The sequence below is a fragment of the Cryptomeria japonica genome, chromosome 2 (genome assembly GCF_030272615.1).
Source record: "Cryptomeria japonica chromosome 2, Sugi_1.0, whole genome shotgun sequence".
Classification (NCBI taxonomy): domain Eukaryota; kingdom Viridiplantae; phylum Streptophyta; class Pinopsida; order Cupressales; family Cupressaceae; genus Cryptomeria; species Cryptomeria japonica.
The window spans coordinates 554,653,536-554,681,383 of record NC_081406.1 but is presented as its reverse complement, the minus strand read 5'-3'; the positions used below and the strand labels follow the sequence as shown (position 1 = coordinate 554,681,383).

The following is a 27,848-nucleotide window of genomic DNA, read 5'->3' as shown; positions in this document are numbered from 1 at the left end:
CATTGGCTTCAATAGCCTTACATTTCCCATATCAAACCTACTTACAGGAATAACTCCCAAGAAACTAATTGTTATTTATTAATTTACTAACTAAATACTAACCTACATTATAATCTAATATTTATTATTTAAACTAAACTAAAAATGTAATAACTACAAGATGTGGGGCCCAAAGCCTACTATCAAAAAAAAGGGACATTACAAACTACCATTAAAAGAACCATAGAAGAAGACCATTGTTCCCTTATCATCCATTCAAATGACACTAGAAAACAATCCAATATTTTTGCCATATAATTGAAACCTTCTCTCCTATCATACCATGTAAACAAACTTGAATTCAGACATAATAGAGCAAACAAATTGCATTCTTGAACTAACACATTGAAATCCTTAGAAGATTTAATAACCACATGGGTACCTCTATATTTATCCTCTAAACATGGAATCCCATTGAAATATCCCACCAATTCAAAAGGTTGATCCGCCACACTAGATCTTAATTTTTACCTCATCCCATATCCTTTTCTTCTATACTGGCCAGTAAGGGCCACAAAAATTGAATATATAGCCTGTAATTTTTCCTGTAAACAATAGAAAGAGTAGCACATCCAGCACTTCCATTATCCAACAGATAAACTACAATAATGCAAGGATTCCATAGAATCCCAAGGCCATTTGACACTCCTTCAAAAGCAACTGTAGCACATTGTCATCTCCCCTAATTTTTAGCTAACAAAATGTCAGAAACTTCCTTCAAACATTTTGTCTCTTGAATCAATATAATGTCTGGGTTTCTATCCAAAACAAGGTTTCTGAACAGCCAATGCTTGTTAAGGGCATTAATGCCCATAGCATTCCATGATAGGATCTTCATTGCTCCAAATGTGGACCTCTTGTCCTTCTCAATGAACCAATTAGAAAATCATCAAGTGACCCTTGGGAATTTGCTCATATATCTTCATTGAGTTTTGCCTTCAATAATTTTGCTTCTGGTTTTCTTCCCCTCTTCTTATTTGATAATACTACTAATATAGTTTTCTCCAAATGTTTTCCAAATATTTCCCCAACTTCTACCATTTCAAAAAAGGTTTCCCCTCCCATCAGTTGAAGAGCATCTCTTTCCTCTGCTTTTCATTCACTATCATTTAAATTCTCTTTATACAAACTGTCCTCCCAAATACCCTAGATGCATTGCAAGGCAAACTAAGCTGAATTGTTGCTCTCATAAAATGATGCTCTTTAAACAAATGCTATTTGGAGGGCAAAGTTCCTTCGAAAAGAAACAGTCATGACGCCAAGCCTGCAAAAGAAAAATTACACATCTCAGATGTTTATTTGACTTGCCACTTTTAAAGCTAGATTGTTCCTTCTATCTCCTATATGCAAAACAAAGTTTTTCTCTATGGCCTATCTTATGGTATTTATACCATCTGAAAGGTATCCTTTAATAATCTGACTCCTAAAGATAGGCTTTCTCTCCTATAATTAAGCATATGCTCTTAGGAAGTGAGATCCATATCCTTGCATATTTTGATTCTAGCAAATACTGTTTTAGATTTGTTTATAGTTACTGGATCTAATTCAAGTAAATACAACAGAGCTTGAGTATTCTACCTCCCGTGGCAACACCTTAATAATCCAAATCTTAAACACCCATGTGTATTTTTCTAAGATCCATCCTTGGTTATCCTTTCAAGGTAGTAGCACTACAAAATAACCTTTCAGCAAAGTACAATATTTTGCTTCCAACAACCAATCCTTCATTCATCCCAAAACCTCCTCTTTATATAAACATTTATCTTTACAAGCTCATATGATCGCCATGATTGAAAGATTTTCGCTTCCTTTAATTACATTCCCCTATGCTACCAAGTTCTTGGGATCCATTCTGCATGCTCGCTCCCAGAGCATTTGGGTACAAAAGCATCCAAAGAGTGCCTTAGATGCCCCAAGATCCCTATGGGTACACGACAAGGAACCCAGGCATCTAAGGCGCTCCCTAGACACTCCCGAGCATTCCTAGGCACTCCCACATGCACCAATGCCTTGTGGATGCCATGAACTTTTTAAAAACACTTTGTTAACATGCCAAAAGTGGTTGAAAACCCTAAAACACCCCTTAAAGACAATTTTTGTCTCTAACAAGCTTCATTTCTCTCCTAAAAAACATTGCTTGGCGATTTTTCCTCATTTTTGCATTTTGAGGGGTAGCTAATTTTTTCGAAGGAGGTCGATCACAAAGTGCCAAAGGGGCGAAGATAACTTGCACAAAGGAGATCTAATCATCTAAGGTAAACATTTTAATTGATTGTTTAGTTTTTTAACGAAATTTGTCATGTTTTTGTAAAAAACTTTTTTTTGATGAATTTTTTCAAGTTCTTTTTCTTTAGAAAAAGAAAAAAAAAGTTTTGCTATTTGTTATAATTTTTTTGGTGTTTATTTTGAACTTTCATTAGTTTATGCATATTGAGGGTTGCATTTTATTTATTTTTAAATTTAAATTTTTATAGTTTCTTATAACAGCAAAATCAAATTGCAATCCATTTGGAATGGCCACTAGTCCACGCTTAGCAGGTATTGATGCAAACAAAATATGTAAAATTGATCAAACATCTCCATTATGGAATTATGTTACAATGCTTGAACAACACTAGGAGGTGGGGCATTCGTTTGGGTGTGGTGGTTGTGAAGTCCAATTTAAGATCTCATATAGTCGAGTGAATATGTTAAGGGAAAAATAAGAACAAGTTCCCAAAAGAAAAAAATTATGGCATTCATTAGAGGACAAGAAGAAGTTGATGCTATGAGTTTTCCTACAGATTCGATAATGGCCTCCCAACATCTTTTCTTGGAGACACACTCTATCCCAGTAGAAGATCCCACTTCTTCCCACAAAAGTTGCCCATTGGATAAGGCATTTTAGCAGGAAATGGTGGCAATTAATAGTGCACCTTTTGATTTCACAAGTCCTAGGTATGAAAAGTTGTGCACCACCTTATTGGCAAGAGAAAAAAAAAAATTGGTGAGATCACCATTTTAGCAGGAAATGGTGGCAATTAATAGTGCACCTTTTGATTTCACAAGTCCTAGGTATGAAAAGTTGTGCACCACCTTATTGGCAAGAGAAAAAAAAATTGTCAAGACATTACTCAAACCAATTAGGGATTATTTGATTGAAACGGGAGTGTCTATTGTCTTGGGGGGATGGAATGATTGTAAAAACCGACCTATAATAAATGTTAATGCAGTGTCCCCCAAAGGGACAATGTTTTTGAAGGTGATTGATTGTGAGAGGCAACTCAACGATACAGAATTCATTTCTAAAATTGTCATCGAGTCCATAGAGATGGTGGGTCCTGAAAATGTTGTCCAAATCATTACAAACAATGTGAAAAAAATTCAGGGCTGTAGCTGCTTTGGTTGAAGAAAGCTATGAACACATTTTTTAGACACCTTGCAGTGTAGATTCCCTTAACTTGGTGATGATATCTATTGGCACTCAAATAGAATGGACGAAAGCTATATGCCAAGAGGGTGAGGAGATCCAAGTGTTTGTGACAAACCACCATATGTCACAAGGAATTTTCAAGACTTTCTTGAATTTGGAATTGCTGAAGGTAAATTTAGTTTAATTCTGAGTTACCGGGTTCGGCCCCCAAGACCCTTGGTACTGGTCTAGTATGGTCCTGGTTCAGGGTTCAGGGTTCGGGTCCGGTTCGCCTGTGGTTCGGACAGGGTTCGTGGTTCACAGGCCTGGTTCGAACCACGGCGAACCCAAGAGGACCCAAGGTCGAACCCAAGAGAACCCAGGTCGAACCCAAGAGGACGCAAGTCGAACCCAGGGGTCTGACAGCCCAAAAATGGATTTTATTTTTGCAAAATTTAAATATTTTTGAATTCCACCACATAAAAAATTAAAATGACCCTAAAAGTGAGTTTTAAAACATTAACTTGGCTCATTTCACACAAGCAACATGACTACAAGCAAGGGGAAACGAAGATGTGGGATATGGAGCCAAAACATATTGATTTGGATAAATTCACTTCTCAGCTTGTTGCATTTGATGACTCAGATAGCGAGCAAACTTAAAGTGCAAGTGCAAGTGTCATTGGCATTGGCATTGATTCATCTTATGTCAATGTCAATGATGAGGAAGAGAATGAGGATGACGAATTAGAGAATCCATTTGATGATCAAACTTTAAATTGTTGAAAGTTGAAACAATGATACTTGAATATTTTATCATTTTGATATTAAACTTGATGTATATGATGTTATGGTATGATCATGATGCTATGATTACAATTTTATGTTGGTTTTGTTGTTTATATGATGCTATGTGACATGCTAATCTTAATCCATGCTTATAGGCTGCATATATATATAATTTACATGTTTTTGTACTAACGAACCCAAACCCCTTTTCAAAATTTTGCCGTACAAGCGTACCGGTTCTTCAAACCCGAACCGATGCCCGAACCCGAACCAGCAACCTAGGTTTAATTAATTTATTTATTTTTATTTTTTATTTATGCCATGTCTACTAATATAATATTTTTAATGTGTTATTAACTTACTTTCTACATGATCCTAGGTTGCTGAGACCCAATTTGCATCACACGTGATTGTTTTGAGACGACTTGTGAAGGTGTGAGAGGCATTGGGAGCCATGGTTATTAGCAACCAATGGAGTATTTGGAAGTTTTTAATTTTATTTATGCCATGTCTACTTATATAATATTTTTTAATGTGTTATTAACTTGTTTTATACATTATCAAGGGTTGTTGAGATCCGATTTGCATCACACACAATCGTTTTGAGACAACTTTTAAAGGTGCGAAAGGCATTGGGTGCTATGGTTATTAGCAACCAATGGAATATTTGAAAGCAATCAAATTCAAAGAGGTCCCAAAGGTCAAGTCATTGATCCTAGTTGACGATTGGTGGGCTCGTGTGGACTATGTCTTGAGTTTCACTGAGCCTATCATGAGAATAATCAAATTTGTTGATATAAATCAGCCATCTTTGGAGGAAATCTATGATGGCACTGACTCCATGATAGAACAAATAAAGGTCATAATAGCACAAAAAGAGAATGACCCCAAAAGAAACATTTTTCCGAAGTGTATAAGCTGAAGTGCACCACCTACCCAACATCATTCATTAATTGCCCAAACAGCAATAACCAAGTCATTCATCACCACTAGAACAAGATGAACACACCATTGCGTCTCCTTGCATATGCATTATCTCCCAAATACCATAGTGCACAAATACTTGCTTTGCCAAGGAGAACTCCACCATATAGAGATAGTGAAGTTGCTAATGGGTACAGCAGGCATTCAAAAGACTCTTCTCAGATCTAGAAGTAATTAACATATGTTAGAAAAGAGTTTGGCATGTTTGTCTTAGGACAAGTTCATAGTATTTGTGCTCTTCAAGACCAATATAATATAAATGCCCATACATGTTCGTACCTCCATGGACATGATTATTTGTTCCTCCAGCCTCTCTTAGAATCAAGATTCTATCACAATTTTATTTTTTTTTATTCTTTAACATTTGTATTGTAGACTTTAGCACTTACCATTCTTTAATTTATTTTGCATTTTTTATTTTTAAGTTGTATTGGTTTCCTCTCCAATTTCAACAGGTTGCAAGTTCTTCTTCGGCTGAATGGAATTGGAGTACACACTCGTTTGTCAACTCAATGAAGTGTAACCGATTGGCTGCAAAAAAAGAAGATGACTTGGTTTATGTCCATTCCAACTTGCATCTTCTATCACATAAGCAAGATCACTACAAGGAAGGGTCAACGAAGCATTAGGAATTTGGGACATACCCCTGAGTGTACCAACTTGGATGCATCTATTGCAAATCTTGCTTGAGTCACTATATATGATGATGATGAGACCCTTACCCATGATGCACCTAGTGGAAGTGGCAATGCATTTATTTGTGGTTCAAATGATGTTGAACTTGAACTAAACGATGACATTGATCTAGTCGGTTTTATGATTGATAAAGATTGAAGACAATTATAAAAAATTTTGATTGAATTAACTTCAATTTTGTAATTGTAATGATTTTTTGAATCGCGACCCTAGACATATATGATATATGACATAATATTGAAATTTGGAACTATCAATTGGATTTATCTTTATCACTACCATTGATCAATGATAAAGAATCATACTATCAAATGTATTTACAAATAACTTAAAAAATATAAGCAGAGACTTGGAGTGTCAAAACAGAGCAGAGACTTGGAGTGTCAAAACAGAGGCCTTCCTCTATATTGAGAAAGCAGATGCAGTAGCATGGTATCCTAGCAACCTTGGTAAAACTTAGGCAATTCACTCCATGAAATTCCCTCTTCTTTTCTTCTGTAATAAGCAAAGACTTGAATGGCATCATAACAGGGGCCCCCCTATATTGAGATTGAAAATTCTTATTTCTAATTCAATGGAGCTTTTCAGACTATTGTTTCATTAATCAAATTGGGAGAAGAGGCCTTCTCAGGGTAGAATGTGGGCCAGTTCTTTGGTCCAGCTATGACGATGATAATCAGTAACAATATGCCACCAGTAAAACAAATAGCAAAAATTACAGCAAACCAATAAAAAAAGTGGCAAATCATCCTTTCGATGCTAGCAACAACTGTAGATCTACATATGCAAATCAAAAAGAGCAGACAGCATATTTACAAGGCAAAATTGGTGGTGGAAGGGCATTTGACTCGAACAATAGAAATCTCCATTTAAGACATGGTGGATATTATATTATGTTTCCCAGAAATTAAGTCTGGAATAAAGGGACACACAAATGAGGATTCATCCTTAAAAGAAAAAAGTAACCGAACATATCCCCAGGGTCTGCTACAGGTTTGCCCTAGGAGATGCCAGTTGAACCAGGGGCCAATTGGCTGTCCCCTATCTGTACCCACAGCAAACCAGACTATGGACCTGGAAAAGAAACAAACTGGATCCAGATCCAGCCAAAATCTTGAGTGAATCAGTAACATAGATTAACATATATCATTGCACACCAATAGCAAAGTCTAGAATAGCTGAACAAACGATGAAATAAACAAAACAAAAAGGGTTTAAAACCTCATCTGACAGCATCATTTATGGAAGACCAAAAACTAGCTACATGAATTTCCATTCAAAGGTGCATATACTCATAACCAAGCAGGAAATCAAAACAAAAATAACATCAGCATCCCAATAAGACTTTCTACAAAATTTGAGCCAAATCTGAACCATTTATTTTCCTTCAATATTACCCAACACCTAATCTGAATCATTTATTTTTCTCTACAAAATTGTCATAAATAATCTTCAGCCATTCTTAACCATTTGCCAGTTGCCAACAAGATTTGCCATTGCTTGACACAGTTTTACAAAAATACCAACTTTGAAATATTGTGGCAATTTTGTGTAAAAGTGTTTGCATATAACTTACTGGAATGGAAATCTTTGCCTCTTTGCTAACAGAAATGTATCCTGCTGGAGGTTTATAATTAGGATTCAAGCGCAGGCATTCACCTACAAAAGCAACAGAATATTAATTTACAATGCCGAAATTGGCATAAAATGTTTTACAAAATACAACAAATTAGAGAACAAAATATAATTTATAAGCACCAATAGCTTCCCGTCTTTCCAAGTCCAACTGCTCCCGCTTCCTTGCCTGCATTTATTTCAGACCAAACAGTAAATAGGTAGCATATTGGAACCAATCATGTTAAGTCAAACAACCTTGTGATATTCCGTTTTATGTCTATAATTTATAAACAATTATGTTCACCTCTCTAGTGTTTGTTCGTTCCCCAGATTTATCATATATTGGTGGAGGAGATGGTGATCTCGTAGCTTCATCAGGGTCAATCTCCAAATTGCCTAACTCCAGCTGTGCAGCTATTTGCTCCACACGAGTCTGCTCAAAATTTGTACCACCACAAAGGCAGTAATATCACTTAATGCCACCTGGAATGGGAAGGCTTCCATGTGAGAAAATCACAGGGAAATACTCTATCTTATGGCCCACTAGAGAAATTAAGTTGGATGTAGCCTGGAGGAGAGTTTTTTTCCCTTTTATGGCTCGCAAGAAGGGGCGAAATATCAACGGTAATAAGGATATTTAGAATTAAGAAAGAAAAAACAGGTATTAAAAAATATAGAACAAATGCACAAAGAACACAACCAAAACCTCATATGTTACATATTTAACCATATAACACAGAACTTGGATAATCATTTAAGACATTTTAAATTTCAATCACCATATGCTCCTGTTCTGGCAATAATGTGTCTAAAGTAAAATTGTTAATCACCGGCAACATTCTAAAACATAGCCAAAGAATTTATAGTTTAATTTGCCACCTGATAGGCCAGTGCCCTTCCTCTTCTTACAGCAGCATCTTGTGTCAAATCAATGCCCCACTTTGTTTTCCTAAGGGGCTGTTTGACCTCCTCATCCTTCTTAGAATCATTCTTTTCAGCTTTAACACCACCACGAACTACTGGAACAAGAGCTCCTGACAACTTATTTTTAGGAATAACAAAACTAACTCCTGCTTTTACAGCCCGCATAGAAATTTTTGGACTATTTGCTGCTGCTACTTGTGTTGTGGCAGGTGATGCTGTAGATTGGTTACGGTGCCGTTCAAGAAGTGATGTCTGCTCAACCTTTGTAGCCATTGTCAAATCCTTCTTAGAGTGAGAATCACCAAGCAAATGAAATATTTTATCTGCTCAACTAGAATCTCAAAGACTGGCGCTCGACTAGAATCTCAAAGACTGGTAGAGGTGGTACAACATCCCATCCATTTTCTGTCCAGTGGCCTGAAACATGCTAAAATGACAATTGCCAATCAATTTAGATTTAAAAGTTCATTTTAAATGAGCTAGAGACTAGAGAGAGAGTTCCACAAAAACAAATAACGAACTGGAAAGCTTCAGCAATGAATAAATTTTTTAAGAGGGGTGAAAATGCAAAATATAAGGCACTAACAATTGCAGAGAAAAACTACAGATATCCCTACACATAACTTATAATAAAAGGCTAAAAGAAAATTTAAAAATCAGAAAGATGCAATAGAATGGTAGTAGCTTTTTATGATAAGAGTTCAACTATCAACTAAAGATTTGTACAGTGATCACTGTCCTCTACACTTCAACAGGATAGTATCAACACTGAAAGTTTTCTGCAATTCAGTCTTCATACGTTTGGAAACCAAAATAATCATTTGATTAAATTCACCATTCCTCTCCAATACGAAAAAATGCTTAAGAGTTGCTAGTGTGCTTTGTGGGTAATGTATTGTGATTATTAACTAATGCACATCATAAGCTTAAAGGATCATAGATTTTAATATTCACTTTAAATTTGGTAGAATCTGAGTTCCACAAAAACAAACAATGAACTAAAAAGCTTCAGCAATGAATACATTTTTAAAGAGGGACGAAAATGCAAAATATAAGGCACTATCAATTGCAGAGAAAAACTACAGTTATCCATATGCATAACTTAAAACAAAAAGAAGTAAATTTAAAAATAAGAAAGATGCACTAGAATGGTAGTAGCCTTTTATGATAGAGTACAACCATGAACCACCAACTAAAGATTTATACAATAATCACTATTCTCTACATTTCAACAGGATAGTATCAACACTGAAATTTTTCTGGCAATTGAAACCAAACTAATTATTTAATTATAAATTTATATTCACCATTCCTCCCTAATAGAATAAATATGTTGAATTGATAATTCCACATCAGTAATGATTGTGAGACAAGTAAAGCCCTCACTGAAAACCTTTGCCAATGGGGGCAGAGGCTAGAGGGTAAGAAGATCACAGCAACAAATTATATTCAACATTCCTCCCCTGTACTAACAAATATTTCAAGATGCTTGCGTGCTTCGTGAACCCCCTTGCTTTGTGATTATTAACCAATGGACATCATAAGCTACAAGGTCCTAGAGAAATGACTAATCCTCAAAAATAATCATTGCAGTGATGACTTAAGAAGTAAAGATACTTCGACGTAGTAAAATCTCACAGAAAGATAATGCTAAACCATTTAATTATTCCACAAAACATTGTTTGTTTCACTATACTTAGAATAGAATATGTTATACATGTTGATAGTATATTGATTTAGACAAGTTCTGCTCAAACATTTTGTAAGGCAAGAGCAGAAAGTTGATCTATAATTTTATTTGTTCTTCATCTTGTGTTCAAAGTTAAAAAATAGTAGAAATAATATAAAAATCTATGTTCTACAGGGATGCGTCCTTGGCCCTAAAACTAGCATTCCTATCACACATTGCATTTCTAAGACAGTAAGGGATGTCCCTTAGTCTCCCCAAGATGACTCAAAATGGAAGGAAATGTCTATTATATGGCAGGGGACATATATACATACTAAGGACAATTAGGAACATCTAAGATGTCCCTTGACCATCCCCAAGATGTCCAGGTATCCCAAATAGAAAAGGGCAAATTTGCATGTCTAAAATATTTCTTCTCCCACACCCTATATCTAACCCTAAGATGCTTGAAAACATTTGTATTCTTTTGTGTTTACCACCAATGAGGTTTCAATTTTTTTATTTTCTCATTCAACAGCTTGATCTTAACAAACTTTCTAATTTCAATAACAACCACTCGATGCTATTGAAGAGGAAAGAATGGACTACAAATCACGAGACATGTCTCGCCATTGAGGTAGGCTCTACACTGCTACAATCAATTTTACTTTTTCTTCATAAATGTTATGGAGCTTGTTTATGTTGTTTATGTATGCTCTCACACAAAAACCATTATTCTATAGCACTAGCAGCTTATGAAACAATTCTTTTATCTTTAATCTTTGACAATAAAAATGAGCGGTAGTGATGACAATGAGATGGATAATGAAGAAGTAAACCCAAGGGAAGTTGACTGAAGTGATAAGGATTCCCATATTTTATAAAAATCCAAAACACAAGTATTGTTGCATCGCCAACAAACCATTTTGCATGCCCTTCACCCTCTTTAAAAGGCCCTTTCAACTCCAAAAAGCCCTCGCTGACATTTGCCCCCATTTTGAGCAAAATAATAAGAATAAATATGCAAGGGACAGCAAGCATTAGTTGTAAAATATTTGTAAAACTGATTTTCATGGGAGCTATAGTATGTTTGGACACCACTTATTAGGTAAGAGTAGACACAAGATTAGAGTTTGTGGGGATATACCATTGGAACAACAGATCGAAATGGCAAAGTTGGTTGGAGAGAGTGAGACAAAAGCTCTTAGATTAGTAAAATTAAGAAAAGTGCATCCATACTATTGCCATCCATTGACAAGTATTCTAATATATCAACTGGAGAGTTGTGATAGCAGGGAGAATAAGGCCACTTTTATTACAAATGGCAAAAATGCAGTGGCAAGGTTGAACTTGCAACAACATGTGTAGATCAATGATTCAATGGCAAAACTTTTTTATGCCCATACCATCCCATTTCATGTGGCAAGGTCTCCTTATTTCAAATAGATGTTGATAAATATAACTACAATTGGACCCTTTTATGTACCCACTAGAGAACATAAATATTCAATGGTGAATATATGGGTGGAAGAGTTTAAACAAACATGGGTTAGAAGTGGTTGTTCTATTGTCATGAATAGTATTGTGACGTTCTCACACAGCGCCCCATTGCAAATGGGGACCCCCCCCTTTTTCTTTCTAGGGTTAGTTTTCTTGGCTTGGTTGTTTAGGTCTTTGCTATTAATCCTTGCATTGAAGAGTTGCCAAAGGGCTCATTAGGATAGGATGAGTTAGTGAGTGGCCCAGGTCGGGTACATTAGGGTTCTTTTCTGAAGGCCTCCTCTTGGTCACCCTAGGACTTGTTTTAGGTTTAAGCTTTGACTAAGAATATGAGAGAGTCCTGGCATCTTATCAGGAGTCTAGGTGGATAAGTCTTAGCAAGGTCTTGCCTGAGAGATTTGAATTGAAGTCAGTCATGGATATGAATCAAGGAATGAGCTTTTAGAGCAGAGGTCATCATGAGCCCCTTTAGGATTTGAATTTTTCATGGTTGATGAATGATGAAGCAAAGATCGACTGCAATCACGAAGCTTGAGGAAGAAAATGAAGGTAACAGAAGGCAATTTGAAGAAGAGAGAGAGAGATTCGCCTCTGTACCTCTTTAAAGGACATGAGCAAATTTTTCAAGTGAGAGATCTTTGCTCCAATTTGGATGGAATACTTCATTGCTAGGCTTGGAAATTTGACAAAGAGATGGGAATTTGAGCTAGAACATCAAATTCATTCCTGTCCCTCTCAAGGGTACAGGAGCGGATTCTTCTTAGACTCCCTTTTTGCTCATATTTTGGATGAAAATCTTACTCTAGGGCGTTGATTGGAGAAGGACTAACTTGAACTCACCTTGGGGGATGAATTTGAGCAAATTTGGACTTAAAACTTGAAGGAGATATTAAGAATTTGAGCACAAGAGCCAAATTCGCTCTTGTACCTCTCAAGAGGACAGGAGCAAATTTTCCTAGACTTCCCTTCTTGCTTCTTACTTGGGTCAAAATTATGTTCCTACGCCTTGATTAAAAGGGAATTGATTCATGTATGCCTTTGAAAGTAAGTTGAAATGAAGTTGATGATGAAAATGTAAAGAATTTGTGCAATTTTGTCAAATTCGCTCTTGTACCTCTCAGAGGGACAAGAGAGAATTTCACTAGGGGTCATGTACCTTCCAAAGGTACACAAGCGAATTTGTCAAGACTAGATGTTTGACCCCAAATTAAGCAAGCAAAGCTTAAGGTGACTTCTAAGCATGATTCAAGGTGATAGCAACATGAGAAAGGGTGAAAAGTGAGTGTTTGATTCAAATCCAAGCCTAATGCTCCTAATTCGCTCATGTCCCTTCCAAGGGTACAAGAGCGAAATTTCTTGAAGAGAGTGTTTTGCTAATGAAATTGTGTTGAGAGCCTCCTTAAAGGTGACCTAAGCTTTGCTACATTCTAAGCTTCATACAAATCTTAAGGATTAAGTGCGCTTTCATCAAAGAGTTGAAAAAACTAAGAACATCTCCTAGTTTGCTCATGTACCTTCCAAAGGTACAGGAGCGAATTTTACTAAAGCATGTGCCTTGCCCTTTGGTCGGATCAAATTCTTGATTTAAGGCTTTGTCTAACAAGGTATCATCTTGACCACACCTTTGAACATGCACAAACATGAAGATTGAGCCAGCAAATTTGAGGAAGTGATGGAAGTTTGAGTGCAAATGAGGATTTCGCTCATGTACCTTCCAAAGGTACAGGAGCAAATTCTACTAAAAAGCCCTATACCTTGCTATAGAACCTAAGCTAAACCCTTTTAAAGGTCAAATTGGTTAGGAGAGGGGTTGAAAATCAAGGAGCAAAGCAATGAGGATCAAGTTCAAGTATGAATTGAGCTAAGAAGGCCAATTCGTTCTTGTACCTTGCCAAAGGACACGAGCGAATTTCCTAGAGGCATGTACCTTCCAAAGGTACAAGAGCGCATTGTGTTGAGAGAAGGTACCTTGCATAAAGTCATAAGAGAAATGTCTTGGAAGCCTCTTTAAGGATAATTTAAACCTTGCAACATCATCAGTCTCCTAAAAATCATATGAATTGAGCAAGCCTTGATCAATTTCTGTCTAAACTTGATGCATTTCTTAGAATCGTTCATATCCCTTCCAAAGGTGCGGGAGCAAATTGCTCAAAAAGTGTGCCCTCTCCTCCCAACTTCAAGCAAAATTGATTGTGCCCTCTCCTCCCAACTTCAAGCAAAATTGATTTAAGTGTTTTCTTGTTGATAGTTTGGGGTGAGAAATGCCATGAATATATCACGTACTTGTTGTGACCATTTCACACATCGCCCCATTGCAAATGGGGACCCTTGCTTTTTTTTGCTTTTTAGGGTTTGTTTTTTGGTCTTTTAGGGTTTTGTTAGTTAGCCTTTGCATTTTGAGTGCTGTCGGGAAGATCAATAGGATAGCAGGTCCTGCTGGAGTAAAGTCCTGATCTTGAAATTTGGCTAAGTCTGGAATGTCCTGATCCTGAAATTTGACTAAGTCTGGAAACTGAAAAACCTCCAAAAACTAGATTTTGCAATATAACTCCTGGAGGTCTGAAACCACTCTCAAACATCCTGAAAGTATATATGGAATATAACTTAAAGTATAAGTCACTTATACTTAAATGTTATATTCCATTAAAATTGTCCTGATAGAGAGTTCGAAAAGTCAAATTTCGCTACTGTCCTTCACTGAGGATCCAAAGCGAAAAGCGCTCCTGTCCCTCTCCATGGGTCCAAGGCGAATCGCTCATGTCCCTCACCAAGGGTCCAGAGCGAAAAAGCTTAGTGGAGTCATTCCTGACCTCGTTTGGACAAATTGAGACATCAAAGGCATGATGGAGGACAAAATGAACGTGATAGAGCATCCAGACTTGATTAAGGACGATGAAATGATGGAGTATTTGTCTAGATAGGTAAATTCGCTCCTGTCCCTCACCAAGGGACCAGAGCGATTTTATTCATATACACATTTTTAGACCTTGTTTGGACTCGAACTTTTATTCATGGCGTGTAAAGAGATGATATTTTCCTCAGCGAAGGAAATTTGAAGTGAAAAGTAAAAAGGTTTGGCCCTGAGAGCAAAAATCGCTCCTATCCCTCACTGAAGGACCGGAGCTTGAATTCCAATTTCGCATTATCCTTGCAAGATTTAAGTGGTTTCGCGATTTGAGGAGGTCAAGGGAAGTATGTTTTGCCCGTTGAATATAACTTAAGTACGCCACAATGAAGAAAATTGGCCTAAGTAACAAGTTCGCCCCTGTCCCTCTCCAAGGGACCAAGGTGACTGGCTAGGGCGCTCCTGTCCCTCTCCAAGGGACCAGAGCGATTTTCCCTCAAGGCAAGTTTTTGGCAAAAGGAAAGCAAGTTTCGCGTTTGAGGTGGGTGGAGGAAGACACAATCGATCCGTTGAAGATAATTTTCGAAGCTAGCAAAGGACGAATTGGCTTGTAATTGCAAAAGTGCTCCCGTCCCTCACTGAAGGACCGGAGCTTGAATTTCAAATTTGCACTGTTCTTGCAGGATCAAGACAATTTTATGATTTGAAGAGACCAAGGAAAACATGATTTATCCATTGAATATAATTTGGAAGGCTAACAAAGGACGGATAAGCTTGGATTTGCAAAATAGCTCCTGTCCCTCTCCAAGGGACCAGGGCGAAAAAACTTAATATCCTGTCCTTCTCGCCAAGTTTGGACAAATTTAGGCCAAGGCGCGAATTTGAAATGATGTTTAAAGGGTTTCATGGAGGACCAAAGTTGCAAAGACCGCAAGACTGGACGAGTGATGGCCAAGGCGCTCCTATCCCTCACCAAGGGACCAAAGCGAAATAGTCAAGTATGCCTAATTTTTAAATGCCTCTTTCGTTTCAAACGTTCAAGATGGAGTAAGAAACAATGTTTTTCGCCTTGAAGAAAATTCGATGTTAATATGATTAAAGATTTGTGCCATAAATGCAAAATCGCTCCTGTCCTTCACTGGAAGACCAGGGCGATTTCTATAAAATCAAGCATCTCCCTCCAGAATCACGCCAAGGCAAGGTTTTACGAAATGAGAAACACCTTTTGGAAAGCGATGGACAAGGAAACATCCACAAGAATTGACAATTTTTGGCTCAAGTATAAAATTCGCTCCTGTCCTTCACTAGAAGACCAGGGCGATAATCCTTGGAGGAGCTCATTTGGTCTTGGAGAGACAAGTTTGGCATGCGTAGAACAAACAAGGATCATCAATTGCCCTCACAAGTTGATTTGACGATTTAAAAGACAAGGGCCAAGGAGGAAAAGCAAAAATCACTCCTGACCCTCACCAAGGGACCAGGGCGAAAATGGTTTAAAAGGCATTCATTCCAAAGATGGAATAGGTTAAACTCAAAATACCAAGCGAGAACCCCATTTTGGACGTAGAGGATGAAGTTTCAAACGTGAAGAATGAAAGATGGAGGACCAAAATGCATGGGCGCTCCTGTCCCTCTCCCAGGGACCAGAGCGAATTTGATCAAAGTCCCAAATTCCTCCCATGCCTAGGCACCAATAATTTTTTTCAAATACATTAAATGCTAAATTCGATAAAAACTTTGAAATATTTAATTAAATTGGCATTTAAAAAACACATTGGCATTTAATAAATTAATTTTGAGCCTTAGAAAATCGAAACTTTTATTACAAAGGCATTTAAAGTTAATTATTATTAAATTAAATTTAAAAATGGAGCGCTTGGGAATATTATTTTAATGTTTTTGCAAAGTCGGCCTCTTCTCTTATTTAATGTTGTTTATTTTTGGTTCTATTTTACCAAGTCGGCCTATGGATAATGAAATGGTGAGCGCCTATATAAGAGAGGTGTGTTGAGCGATTTTAATCCATCATTCACTCATCATTTCAAATGCGATTTGGAAGGGCAAAGAAGAAGTGCGAAATCTAGCTGGAGTGGAGCAAGTTTCTACAAAGTGTGGAAGCTAAGGAAGGCGAAATTCATCTTGAAGGCTATTGGAGAGGCGTATTTCTTGCTAGATTGGAGGATAATTTCCAGATTTTTGAAGACATTTGAAGGCGAATTTCCAGATCTTGAAGAAGCTAGTGGAAGATGGAGTTCTTTTCCAAGCTAAAGGGGGCGCATTTTGCTAAAGGGAGTCTTGATCTACATTTTGCCTAGCGAATTCTCCTATTTTTGCATCATTTTTTTAGAATTAATTCCCAAGTGGAGGTATGGCGTAATCACCTTGGCACCTTTTTTTTGAAGATTTAAATTTTGCTTTGAAAATCCTAAATTAGGAAATGATAACTCAAGATTTATCATGAAGTTTCCTAATTAAAATCTTGAATCTTACTTTTAAAGTTTAATTTTTAGATTTCAAGATATATTATTAATTGTGAAATGTTGTGTAGGTATCAAGATGGCGACTCCCAAGCTCGAAAGATCTACAAATCGAAGGATGGTCTCCTCCAAGGACGATCAAGCAAGGACAAGGGCGACCTCCTCCAGTCTAGCATCGACAAGGACGGCCTTCTTTGGACTAACGTCATCAAGGGCGACTTTTCCAATCCAGTATTCCAAGGCGAGGTACATCAATCATCCTGCAAATCAAGGACAAAAGGAGTTAGAACAAGGGTTCATTGAAGAAGCAGATAATTTCAGAAGAGTTAATTAAAGATAGCTTCTCAACAACATCAAATTGAATATCTACCAAGCTACAAGTGTCAGACGAGGTGGCATCCTAGTCATCACTTCTCCAGTCAGTGTGGTCCACCTCAGCACGTCCAGATTCAATGTACATAACTCATGGAAGGTGACACATACTTCGATGTACCTACCCCGGCTATTCATTGGTGGAATTTTCCAGAGAGGACATGTGTCCAAGCAATACAATTTTATCATTGGTCAAGCATTAAATGTTATGTAATGGTTGTAACAAACCCTAATTAGGGTTTTCATTGTAAAATCTTGGCCATTGATCTCGAATTGATCTCAGCCATCGAATTGTATTATGGGCACTATATAAGCCCTGGCATTTCATTTTGTAAAGGTGATAGTTAGAATTAGAAATAGTTAGAATAGTTAGTAAGCAGTTGGAAGTATTAGAATAGCAATTAGAGTAGAGTAGAGAGAGAAGGCAAAGATTGTTGCCAAGATGTTGTTGTAAAAGATTTGTAACTTCATTGAAGAAATGGTGAAATTTATGGGTCAATTTGACAATTTGCATGGTCTTTATACTTCTCATATTTGATTTCATGTTATTAGATGAGTGGAAGAAATGTGCATGATTGATGGTGAAATTCGTATATCCATACTACTAGCAGTTTGTTGATTGCAGACTTGCCTTGCGTAGTCAACTGGAATCGTTCAGCTTAAGCCTAACTTCAATTGTTGCTTCTTCATTGATATGCATCAACCTGATGGTGTCTATGCCTGTCGTGATGATTTGAACATCATAAAGCTTTCCTTCGAAGATCGCACTAACCTTGTGGAGATGGTCCTGCGATGTCAAAACAAGACTTAGTTAGAATTTCATCAAAGATCAATCATTGCTCCTACATTCTTAGTGTTAGGATTAGATCCTTTCCTCGCCCTCATTCTTTTTTCCTTTTTTTCAAATCTAAGCTAGTGAAAATCCTGTGTTCTAGCAATATTCAAAGCAAATCAGAAGTTCAGGCATCAAATGTAAGTCCCCTTGTGATTCCAGCAAATCACATCATACCACAAAGAGCTTATCCACACGTAGAGACCCTACATACAAGAACCTTGAAGTCATCCTGATTGATCCTTTTTCGCGATATCTTCAGCAATCAGAGGCTTTACTCAAGAGAGGATAAGGTACCTTTAGGTATTTTATTCTGTGTTTGATAGTGTACAAAATACACGTCAACAGTACTTAACACTATCTTTTGTTTGTTTTACAAATCAACAAGATCAAGTTGGAGGGAGATCAGGCAAGGACATAGAGGATCTCTTCAAGCTTCATCATCATCAAGGACACCTCAAATGCATGGAAGAAAGACTTAGCTACATCAATACTTCCCAACACCACTACTTTGAGCGAGCTAGATAATGTTGAGTATCAAGAAATATCCCTCGACATCCCTTCGTGGTGACAAGTCAACTCTACAAGTGCAAGTTGAAGCAGCGTCCTAGTCATCATCCCAGTCACCACTCACCAATCAAGGAAGGTCTACCTCTGCATGTCTTGATTCAATGTACCTGACTCATGAGGGATGGCACAAACTCCGATGTACCTACCCCTGACATCTATTAGTCCACATTCATGGAATGTAATTTTCTCATTGGCTAAGGAGAGTTTGATGTAACAAACCCTAATTAGGGTTTTCATTGTAAAATCTTGGCCATTGATCTCAAATTGATCTAAGTCGTTGAAATATAAAGAGCTCTCTATATAAAGCTCTGGCTCTTCATTTGTAAAGGATAATAGTCGATAGTCAATAGTTAATAGTCAATGGATAGTCTAAAGAGAATTGAATAGAAGTTAGAATAAAGTAGGAGGAGAAGGCAGAAATTGTTGCCTAAGTTGTAAATAAACTCTATTTTCATTGAAGTTATGGTGAAGTGAGTTGTTTCTTTACAATGTGCATGGTTTCTTGTTGGATCCTCATGTTAGATGATAAATGAATTAGATTGAATGGAAGAAGTTGTTGAATGTATTCATGTGGAATCCGCTTAGTCCATACCCACTAGCCTCTTGTTGCTTGTAAGTGCGCCTTGTGTGGTCAACTGGAACGATATAAGCTTAACTTCGAATCGTTCTACACTCATTGTTTATGCATTAACTTGAATGGTGATCAATGTTTGGCGATATCAGTTCAAACATCTTTGAAATGCCCTTAGAAGATTGCACTGAGCTTGTGTCAAATTGTTCAAGTTGATGGTGAGACCTCGCTTGGTAGGACTCCACCTAGTCGTTCATCTATTTTCTTACATTCTAGGGCTTAGAGTAGACTCTCTAAACCCTGTATCTTTTTGCCATTTCTTTATCTCCCGGCTAGTAGATAGGACTCGAGTTCCAGCAAATCAAGTATTCAGGCATTCAAATGTAAGTCTCCTTGTGATTCCAGCATAATCACATCATACCAACAGGGCTTATCGACACATAGAGACCCTACATACCAAAACCTTGGAGTTATTTCGATTGATCCTTAGGCAAATCTTCAGCATACGAATAACTTTGTTCAAGAGAGGATAAGATACTTTGGTATTTTATTTTGTGTTCGCATGTGCATAAAAAACACATCAACAAATAGGAGGACTGCTATTTGAACTTTCTAGTTCAAACCAGTTTGGCATTTTGAGAAAGGCCATAAAGGAGGCCGGTCTTCTAATGTTGTGCACGTTGTGACAAATACAGCTCTTGTTTGTAAATTAGTTGGTTTGATGGTTGAGAGTACTAACAAGCATTGTTTTGGGACTCCATATTGTGTACATACTTTGAACAAATGCTTCTTACTATAGCATCAAGATGTATATGAAGTAATGGACAAGTTAATGAAGAACCTTCACAAGATGTATAGCATCAAGAATGCAACCATACGTCGGTAGCAATGGCTTCAATTTTTTTATCTTTACAGTCTTACATTCAACAAACCTGAGGCTAGAACGAAAAAGGTGACTATTTCACCAAAAAATCTTTTGGATGGTAGAAACTTCATGGGAAGGGCACACTAGAGTTGAATCAACTTGCCATTACCCTACTCACAAAATCAGAGTTCCTCTTCTGCAGAGAGGAATTGATTCACCTGTGGCATCATCTACTTGAATACAAGGAGCAAACTTACCTCTAGACAAACAAAGAAGTTGATTGTAGTTCATTGTGCGTTAAAACTTCAGCAATGGTAGGGCAGCTCCTGCCACAGATTGGGATGTTGATCCTAAATATGTTAGGCAGATTAGCGAGGAGGAGGTGCAGCTGCGATTGTTCAGGATTCGATTAGATGAGCCGCAGCTTAAATCACCGAGTGACCCAGATTTGAAGAACTCTTTTAATATTGATAGCCCACTTAAGGCAAAGTTGTGTTAAGTAGTAATAATGTATTATTTGATGCTCCTGTTTATCATAACTTTGAGTTTTAAGTTTGAACAATGAATATTGAAATCAGAAGGTTGTCATAAGTTTTTATTGCTGCCATACTGCTGTCGATGTCAGTGATATAAGCTTTTTAATGAATATAAATCACAATATATTTATTGCTGTTATACTAGTTTTACTGCTGTCACTATCATAATTTTTAAACTTTTATTTATTGGGATCACTGTCTTAATGATCCATACAACTGTCAGTACATATGTAATATTTATTGCTGCTATACCGCTGTCACTATCTTAATTTTGATGTTGTGTATAGTCAAACTTGTAGAAATTTGGGTATCCCTATGAGTGTAAGTGTGTGTGTGTGTGTGTGCTTACTTATTAGAGACGCTGCATTGGAGCTTTTTCCCATCCTTGCCTGCACATACAGAAGGGTTGCTGGCTAGAGCTGCAGCCTGAGCTTGCTCTCTATGCCTTTTCTCTTTTTTGATGCTGGGTGTAGGTGGGTGCTCACCATGGCTGTGGTTGGATGCATTTTAGGGTTCTTTTGGGGTTCTCTGCTTGCAGGTTGCATGCGTGTGTGGGGTGTGGGGCTCTCTTAAGGCGTGTGGAGTCTTTTTGAGGGTCTGTTTGTCTGCAGGGTGCTGTGTTGGGGCTTTTTGTTGCAGATTTGATTGTGTGGGCTCTAAAGCTGTGAGGGGTGGTTGTCTATGGCTCCTTTGCCATTGGGCTTAGATCAATGGCTCTGTTAGATGGGTCTCTTTCTAAGGGGGGTCCTTTGTTCCGTGAAGTGTTATTAAGCTTTGATCAGGCCCCATTTTTGCATGGAGAGGGTTCTTTGAAGGCCGGAGGCCCTAAAATTCAAAAGACTTAATGGGTGTTTAGAACGGCACCAAGAGGGAGAGATTCTAGTGATTCAACCGGATTTGGTTGCAGATGATGTAAATTGTAAACTATCTGTGCAATCATGCCTTAATCTACAAGTTCATGGGGATTCGAGTCTCACTCCCATACTTGGAGTCATGGGTTTGTCAGACCTGGAATCCCAAAGGGAACATAGAGGTGATGCTGAGATATCCCGAACTAGGATATTGTTTCAAATCTGATTTGGATTTTGGATTTTGCCATGTTCTGCTTCATTCCATTGCAAAGTAACGACATGCAAACTATGCAATGTGTGGCTGCTGTTGTAGAGATGTGCCAACACCAACATGCAAGGAGGAATCAATATCAACCAAGCCTACAAATAATCGCTGCAATATGAAGAATGATTATTGTCCTAAATTGGAGAAGCTGCTACTACACAATCGCCCTAGCCAGAAAATCTCCTCCAAAACCTGATTAAAATGATGCCAATCTGCTCAATGATGAACCTTGAGTGAGCCAACCTATCAAGTAGTGTTAGGTTTCCGTCCAACCTACGAATATCCAAGGGTTTCCATCCTCAGATATGGCTGCTACTGTCAAACCAGCAACAATGGAGAAATTATCGAGTATCAAATCAACATATCATAATGCTTGGAGACGGAAGGAAACCCCTTAAATTGCTTTTCTAAACTGCTTTTGGACGTCAAAATCACAATGTGTGATTTTTAATAAAAAATTTCCCTCCTCCAAGAAGTTCATCCCACTTCTAGAAGGCTTAATAAATGTTATAAATTCATTTTGTAACTTTGCCTTCATGATAAAGTCACTTTATGATTTTATTCATAACTTAAATCACTTTATTTTTATAATTTAATTTGCCAGCCTCTCATCCCTTATATCTCCGAATTAGCCTACCTAAATACAAAGAATAGGCTAATCAACACCCAAATGATCACTGCGAAGGGGACATTACAGATGCTGACTGCCAATAGCTCTTTTATTGTAGTCTTCTCATGTTTGGCAGATCAAAACAATGTGTCTGAAGGCAGCCCTTACTTTTACAATCAAGTAGGCCTGTTCATCAAGCCTTGGCACGTTGCTTTTAATCCAACTGAGGAGCATCCATCTAGAGTTTGGTTTGGTTAAGACTTCCCTGGCTCCCTTTGAAATTCTAGAGAAATGATATCTTTCATATGATAGTATTGTTGTTGGGTAAGCCGGTGGGTCCTTCGCAGCAGACAACAGATAAAAAGGTGATTTCATATGTTCGAATTTGTATTGAAATTGATTTGAATAAACCTTTGCCAAATTCACTAAAAATTTGTATTGGCTCCAACTCATGGGTGCAAAAACTAGATCATGAAGCTCTTCCCTTCCAATGCCAGTTTTGCCATGAATATGGACACCTGCAACAAAAATTTCCTATGTTTAACCAAAGTTGCATGGACACGGATACAGTATCGGATATGGATACGGTATTGGATACGGATACAGCCATTTTTTAAGACCCCCAATATGGATACGGCTGGATACGTCATTCATAAAAAAGCAATATAGACACATAATTGCTACATAAATAATGATAAGTTGATTTAACATTTTACAATATGCAAAAATAGTAGAGTTGCATTGGAAGATAACCCAAAAAAGGGGTCACTCAAATAGAAAAACATTTCATTTGTCTTTCTCATTGGGTGTAGGTTTTGTTTATACCAATTTTTTTTTTTGGCAAAATGCATGAATGAAGTTTTATAAAACTGAATTTAGGAAGATTTCTGTCAATTTTTTAAAAAATCAAATCACGTAGTATCTAGCATGATTGGAAATCAAGGTTTTTTGGGCACATGTGGGTACATTATTCAATGTGTATCTGAGCTGTATAGGATACATATTTGTTTCGGATACGGGAACGGATACGGGGATACGCGTTCCCAAGGAAGGACAAAGGAGTTTCCGGCTACTCTGTGTTTAACACTACAAGGATCTCAACTAGGGGGAATCCATCCAATGCGATTCCTTGCTCAATGCCAATGAAGGACAACGGAAAGGCCCTAATGTCAGAAGGGAAGATGGATGAGGATGGTTTTATTCCAATGAAACCCCACAACAAGGGTAGAGAGCTGAAGAGGACATTCAAGGATAGACAGACTAAGTGGCTCTTTAATCACTTTGATGCTTTGAATGAGGTTGATCCAAAAGTGGTGAATCCAAAAGGTCCGCACACAAATATTGAGCTCTTGGCAATAGACCAAATGGATGTTGGAATGGATGAGAGTAAATGCAATTTGCAAGTGGGGATTGTTGAGCCTCAATCGGTCACTAATCATTGTCTAGGAGATCCTTGTGATTTAGATCCATCAAAGAAAAACGAGGAACTTAAGAATTCGCCCTTGGCTATACTAGCTCCAACTCCAAAGGTGGGTGATTCAAACTCTGGGAAAGGTCGTAAGAACTCACCTACTCTTGGTTTATAGCAAAAGAATATTAAAAAGAGTGGAACAAAGAATCTAGTAAGGTAGAAAGAAAGAAAGGTCAGGATAAAATGAAGTTGATGGGGGAGAATTTAGTGAAATCGGGCTCTTTCAAGACCATTTACTCTCACTTCTCTAATTCACAAAAATGATTGTTCTTTCCTAGAATGCAAGGGGGTTGAACAGCATCCTTAGACAAAAGGTTGTTCATGAATTGATTAAAGTTCATTCAACTAATATGATGTTTATTCAGAAGTCGAAGCTATCTGTGGAGGGCATGGCCAACATTGTTTCCAAACTATGGTGGAGGGACCAGTATCTGTATTGGAGCCCAAGGAAGTGTTGGAGGGATCGCTTGCTTATGGGACCCTTGGAAGCTCACTCCTCTCTGGTGGTTATCTAGTAGGTATTCTATTTAGATGGTTGCCTCTAGTTTTGATACTATTGAAATCGTCTTATTTACCAATGTTTATGCTTCATCTGACTTTGATAGAAAACTTAGCTTGTGAAGTCATATCAGATATGTTAGATCTCTAAACCCCCTTTATACTTGGATTTTGGCTGGGGATTCTAATGCTATCACTAGTCTGGATGAGAAAAGAGGACGTGTTGATAGACTTGAGCCCTCTTAGGTGATGTCGGTGTGGTAAAGATTCTATATATGAGAGATTGGGTAAATTCCTTGTTTCTAGTTTTTGGCTTGGCAACAAGAGGAGTATTCACTATGAGATCTTGGAATGAAGGAGATTAGATCATTGGCAAATTAAACTCTCAACTTCTGTTGTCGAGGCTACCAAGAATCCTTCCTTTAAATGCCAACTTATGTGGTTGCCAAAGCCATCACTGGAAGGCCTAATGGTGACTTTGTGGAGGAATGGCAGGCCAATGTGTGGCACAGCTATGTATACTTTTGTCAAGAAACTTCAGTATGTCAAGCATCAACTTAAGAGGTGGAATAGGCAATGGTTTGGAAATATTTCATGGCAAAATCAATGGCTCAAAATCAATTGGATTGCATCAACAGGCAAAATAGGGTGTGGGATTACTTACTATGGAATCCTTAAAGAAGAAACAAGGGCTATGAAAGAAATAGCTGAATGGAAGCCTCGTGAAGAATCTTTCGGAAAACAAATGTCTCGGATTGATTGGCTTTAGGAGGCAAAGAAAACATGGCTTTCTTCTTCAACTCTATCAAGGCCAAAAGGCATGGGATTTGATTTCTTCAATTACTTCATCTCATGGAACTCAACTATCTTCCTTGCAAGATATCTTCAAGGAGGCTATTCAATATTTCTCCTCCTTATTTTTTGAGGCCTCTCCCTCTACAATTGACAATGAAAATCCGATTCTGGAATGCATTCCCTCGCTGGTCACTTCACAGATGAATGAGAAGCTTAATAGTTCGATTCCTATTGATTAATTAGAGGGAATTGTCTTTCAAATAAATTAAGGAAAATCTTTTGGACTAGATGGATTCCCAATTGAATTCTTTCAAGAATTTGGGGAAATTTTTACAGATGATTTACTGGTTGTGGTACAAGAATGCAAAATAGCACAGATGTTGCATGCAATGAATTCCACCATACTTCCACTTATTCCTAAAAGATAAGGGGCTAGATCTCTAGATTTGTTGAGAACAATTGCTCTTTGCAATGTGGTGTACAGGATCATCTCCAAATTGATTACTGGGAGATTTAATAAAGTTCTTGATAAGCTTATTTCAGAAGAACGAGGTGGCTTTGAGTATGGAAGGCAAATTTTGGATGGGGTGGTTATTGAAGAGCACACAGGCAATACTGAGAGGGAGGGAGGGGGTGGGGGGCGGGGGGGCTGAATCAGTATTTCAGAAATTTAACTACTTAAATAATTGAAAGCATATAAAACATAGAATTAAATATATAGAGAACAATCAACAACACAAGAACACCATGTATCTCGTGGAAAACCCTTATGGGTAAAATACCATGGTATCAAACATCTTTCATTTAAAAAAAAGGCACCAACCCAATGGGCAACAACCCAGAATACAAAGTACACAACTATCAAGAGAGCACCAACTCAAACCAAAAAGAGCAGAAACTTCAATCCTCATGCAAGTGAGAGCACCAACTGTTGGCGGCAATATTGTACACGGAAAGAGAACTAGTTAATTAAGTTGTAATTGTGTTGGTTAGTTGGCAGCCGAGGGGTGGTAGTTGCGGTACAACGGTTGGCCCTCGCACCCCCTCGGCATCTTTATATACTTCCGAATGTAACTTGTGTAGGACACTTATGAATGGAATAACATCTGATATATTGCATCTGATATCTATGGCATTATTATTCTGCATTACATGTTTTATCTGTGTGCTTTAAGTTATTCACCCAAGAGGGTAAACATTTGGTGTCGTTGCCTAGACGTACTCGGGAACGGAAAACGCGGATGGCGCACGGACACGATGGGCCTACCCGTCGGTGAGATTAACCCAAAGGCCGACGACGCGCAAACGGAACAATCATCGTGGGGTGCAGAGCGTGATGGAAAGAGGCGACGAGGAAATTGAACCCTGTAATAATCCCGGCACAATGTTGAGATAAATTGTGGCCGAAAGGAAAAATAATAAAAGTTTTTTTTGTGTACATGGGGTGTGCTTGCTATGTACGGAAGTGATTTATGCCCAATATATTAAATAAAGATAGAAATAAAAAAGCAGAAACGGACGAGTGGGAGGCCGCGCAGAGGGCCTTGATTCTGGAGCAACAAGTAGAACGTAGACGGAGGCTGAAGCAACTTGCCGAAGGACGACCTGCCGAAGGGTGGCCTGAGGGGAACCAAGGAGGTGTCACGGAGGGTGCAAAAGCCGACGGAAATTTCTACGCGTCGCCAGAACACCGTAGGGTGCGGAGCCACTAAGAGTTTCTGGAGGAAACAAGGTTAAGGAGATATCTAGTCAAAGAGACCCGAGATCAATTCAGAAACTTATCCCCTACACCACAGAGTGAGGATCACCAAAGGGAGCCAGGAGTGGGCACGGGTGACAACGAAGGGGAGGATAACCGTACGGTAGGTGCCACACTCGGCAAGCAAAACACCGTACCTCCAGTCACCCATGTAGGACACACCACCAACACCGAAGGGACCGGAGGGGCACAGACACAACCACAGCCACCTCCAGGAAGACGACCCCCATCAATGGGGAGTAAACAGAAACTGCCGAAGTTCAATGGCGACGGGAAGGAAGATCCCGTCCGCCATTGTCGAACGTGCGAAACCATATGGTCAGCGAACGGTGTTACCGACCAAAACGAATGGGTAACACAGTTCCCAACAACTTTAAGGGGAGTGGCCATAGACTGGTACTCAGACATGGATAAGGCCAAAGTCGGCACATGGCCTGACCTGAAGAAGGAGTTTGGGATAGAGCTTCACCACCTGAGAGATGACAACGAAATAGTCGCCGAGATCTATGGAACGAAGCAAAACAAGAACGAGACTGTCCGAGCCTATAGTCGGCGGCTGAAGGAACTATTGGGAAAAATGGAGAGTCAACCAACAGATGGGTTGAAAAAGCGATGGTTCGTGGAGGGACTAGAGCATTCCCTCCGAAAGAAGATGAAAATCGTTCCACCTACATCGTACAAAGACGCATACAATAGAGTGATGGATCTCGAGAGCGACACCAAGACATCGAAGAAAAAGAAGAAGAAGGATAGCTCATCCGAGGAGGATGACTCGTCACAGGAAAGCAGCAGCGACAGCGAGGCTGGCAAACGGGTGCAAGCGCTCCAGAAAGACATGGAGCGAATGAGGAGGGAATTCAAAACAATGAGAAGCACCAATCGGACCGAAGGGGACATATGGTGCACTGAGTGCAAAGAGGAG

General features: G+C 38.4%; 1 protein-coding gene across 4 annotated transcripts in view; it reads right to left on the bottom strand.

Annotated features, from left to right (window-relative positions):
* The window catches only part of LOC131038080 (proline-rich extensin-like protein EPR1), an 85,495-nt gene that overhangs the window by 43,248 nt on the left and 14,399 nt on the right, over nt 1–27,848 (bottom strand). For 2 of the 4 annotated variants that reach the window (XM_057970385.2, XM_057970383.2), the window contains 4 exons: nt 8,396–8,867; nt 7,821–7,949; nt 7,658–7,703; nt 7,476–7,558 (listed from right to left, as the gene is read on the bottom strand). In XM_057970385.2, the coding sequence (XP_057826368.2) occupies nt 7,476–7,558; nt 7,658–7,703; nt 7,821–7,949; nt 8,396–8,713 (576 nt within the window). In that variant the 5' untranslated portion in view covers nt 8,714–8,867. The remainder of the gene's footprint in view (nt 1–7,475; nt 7,559–7,657; nt 7,704–7,820; nt 7,950–8,395; nt 8,868–27,848) is intronic. The other 2 variants (XM_057970386.2, XM_057970384.2) reach the window with 1 other exon arrangement.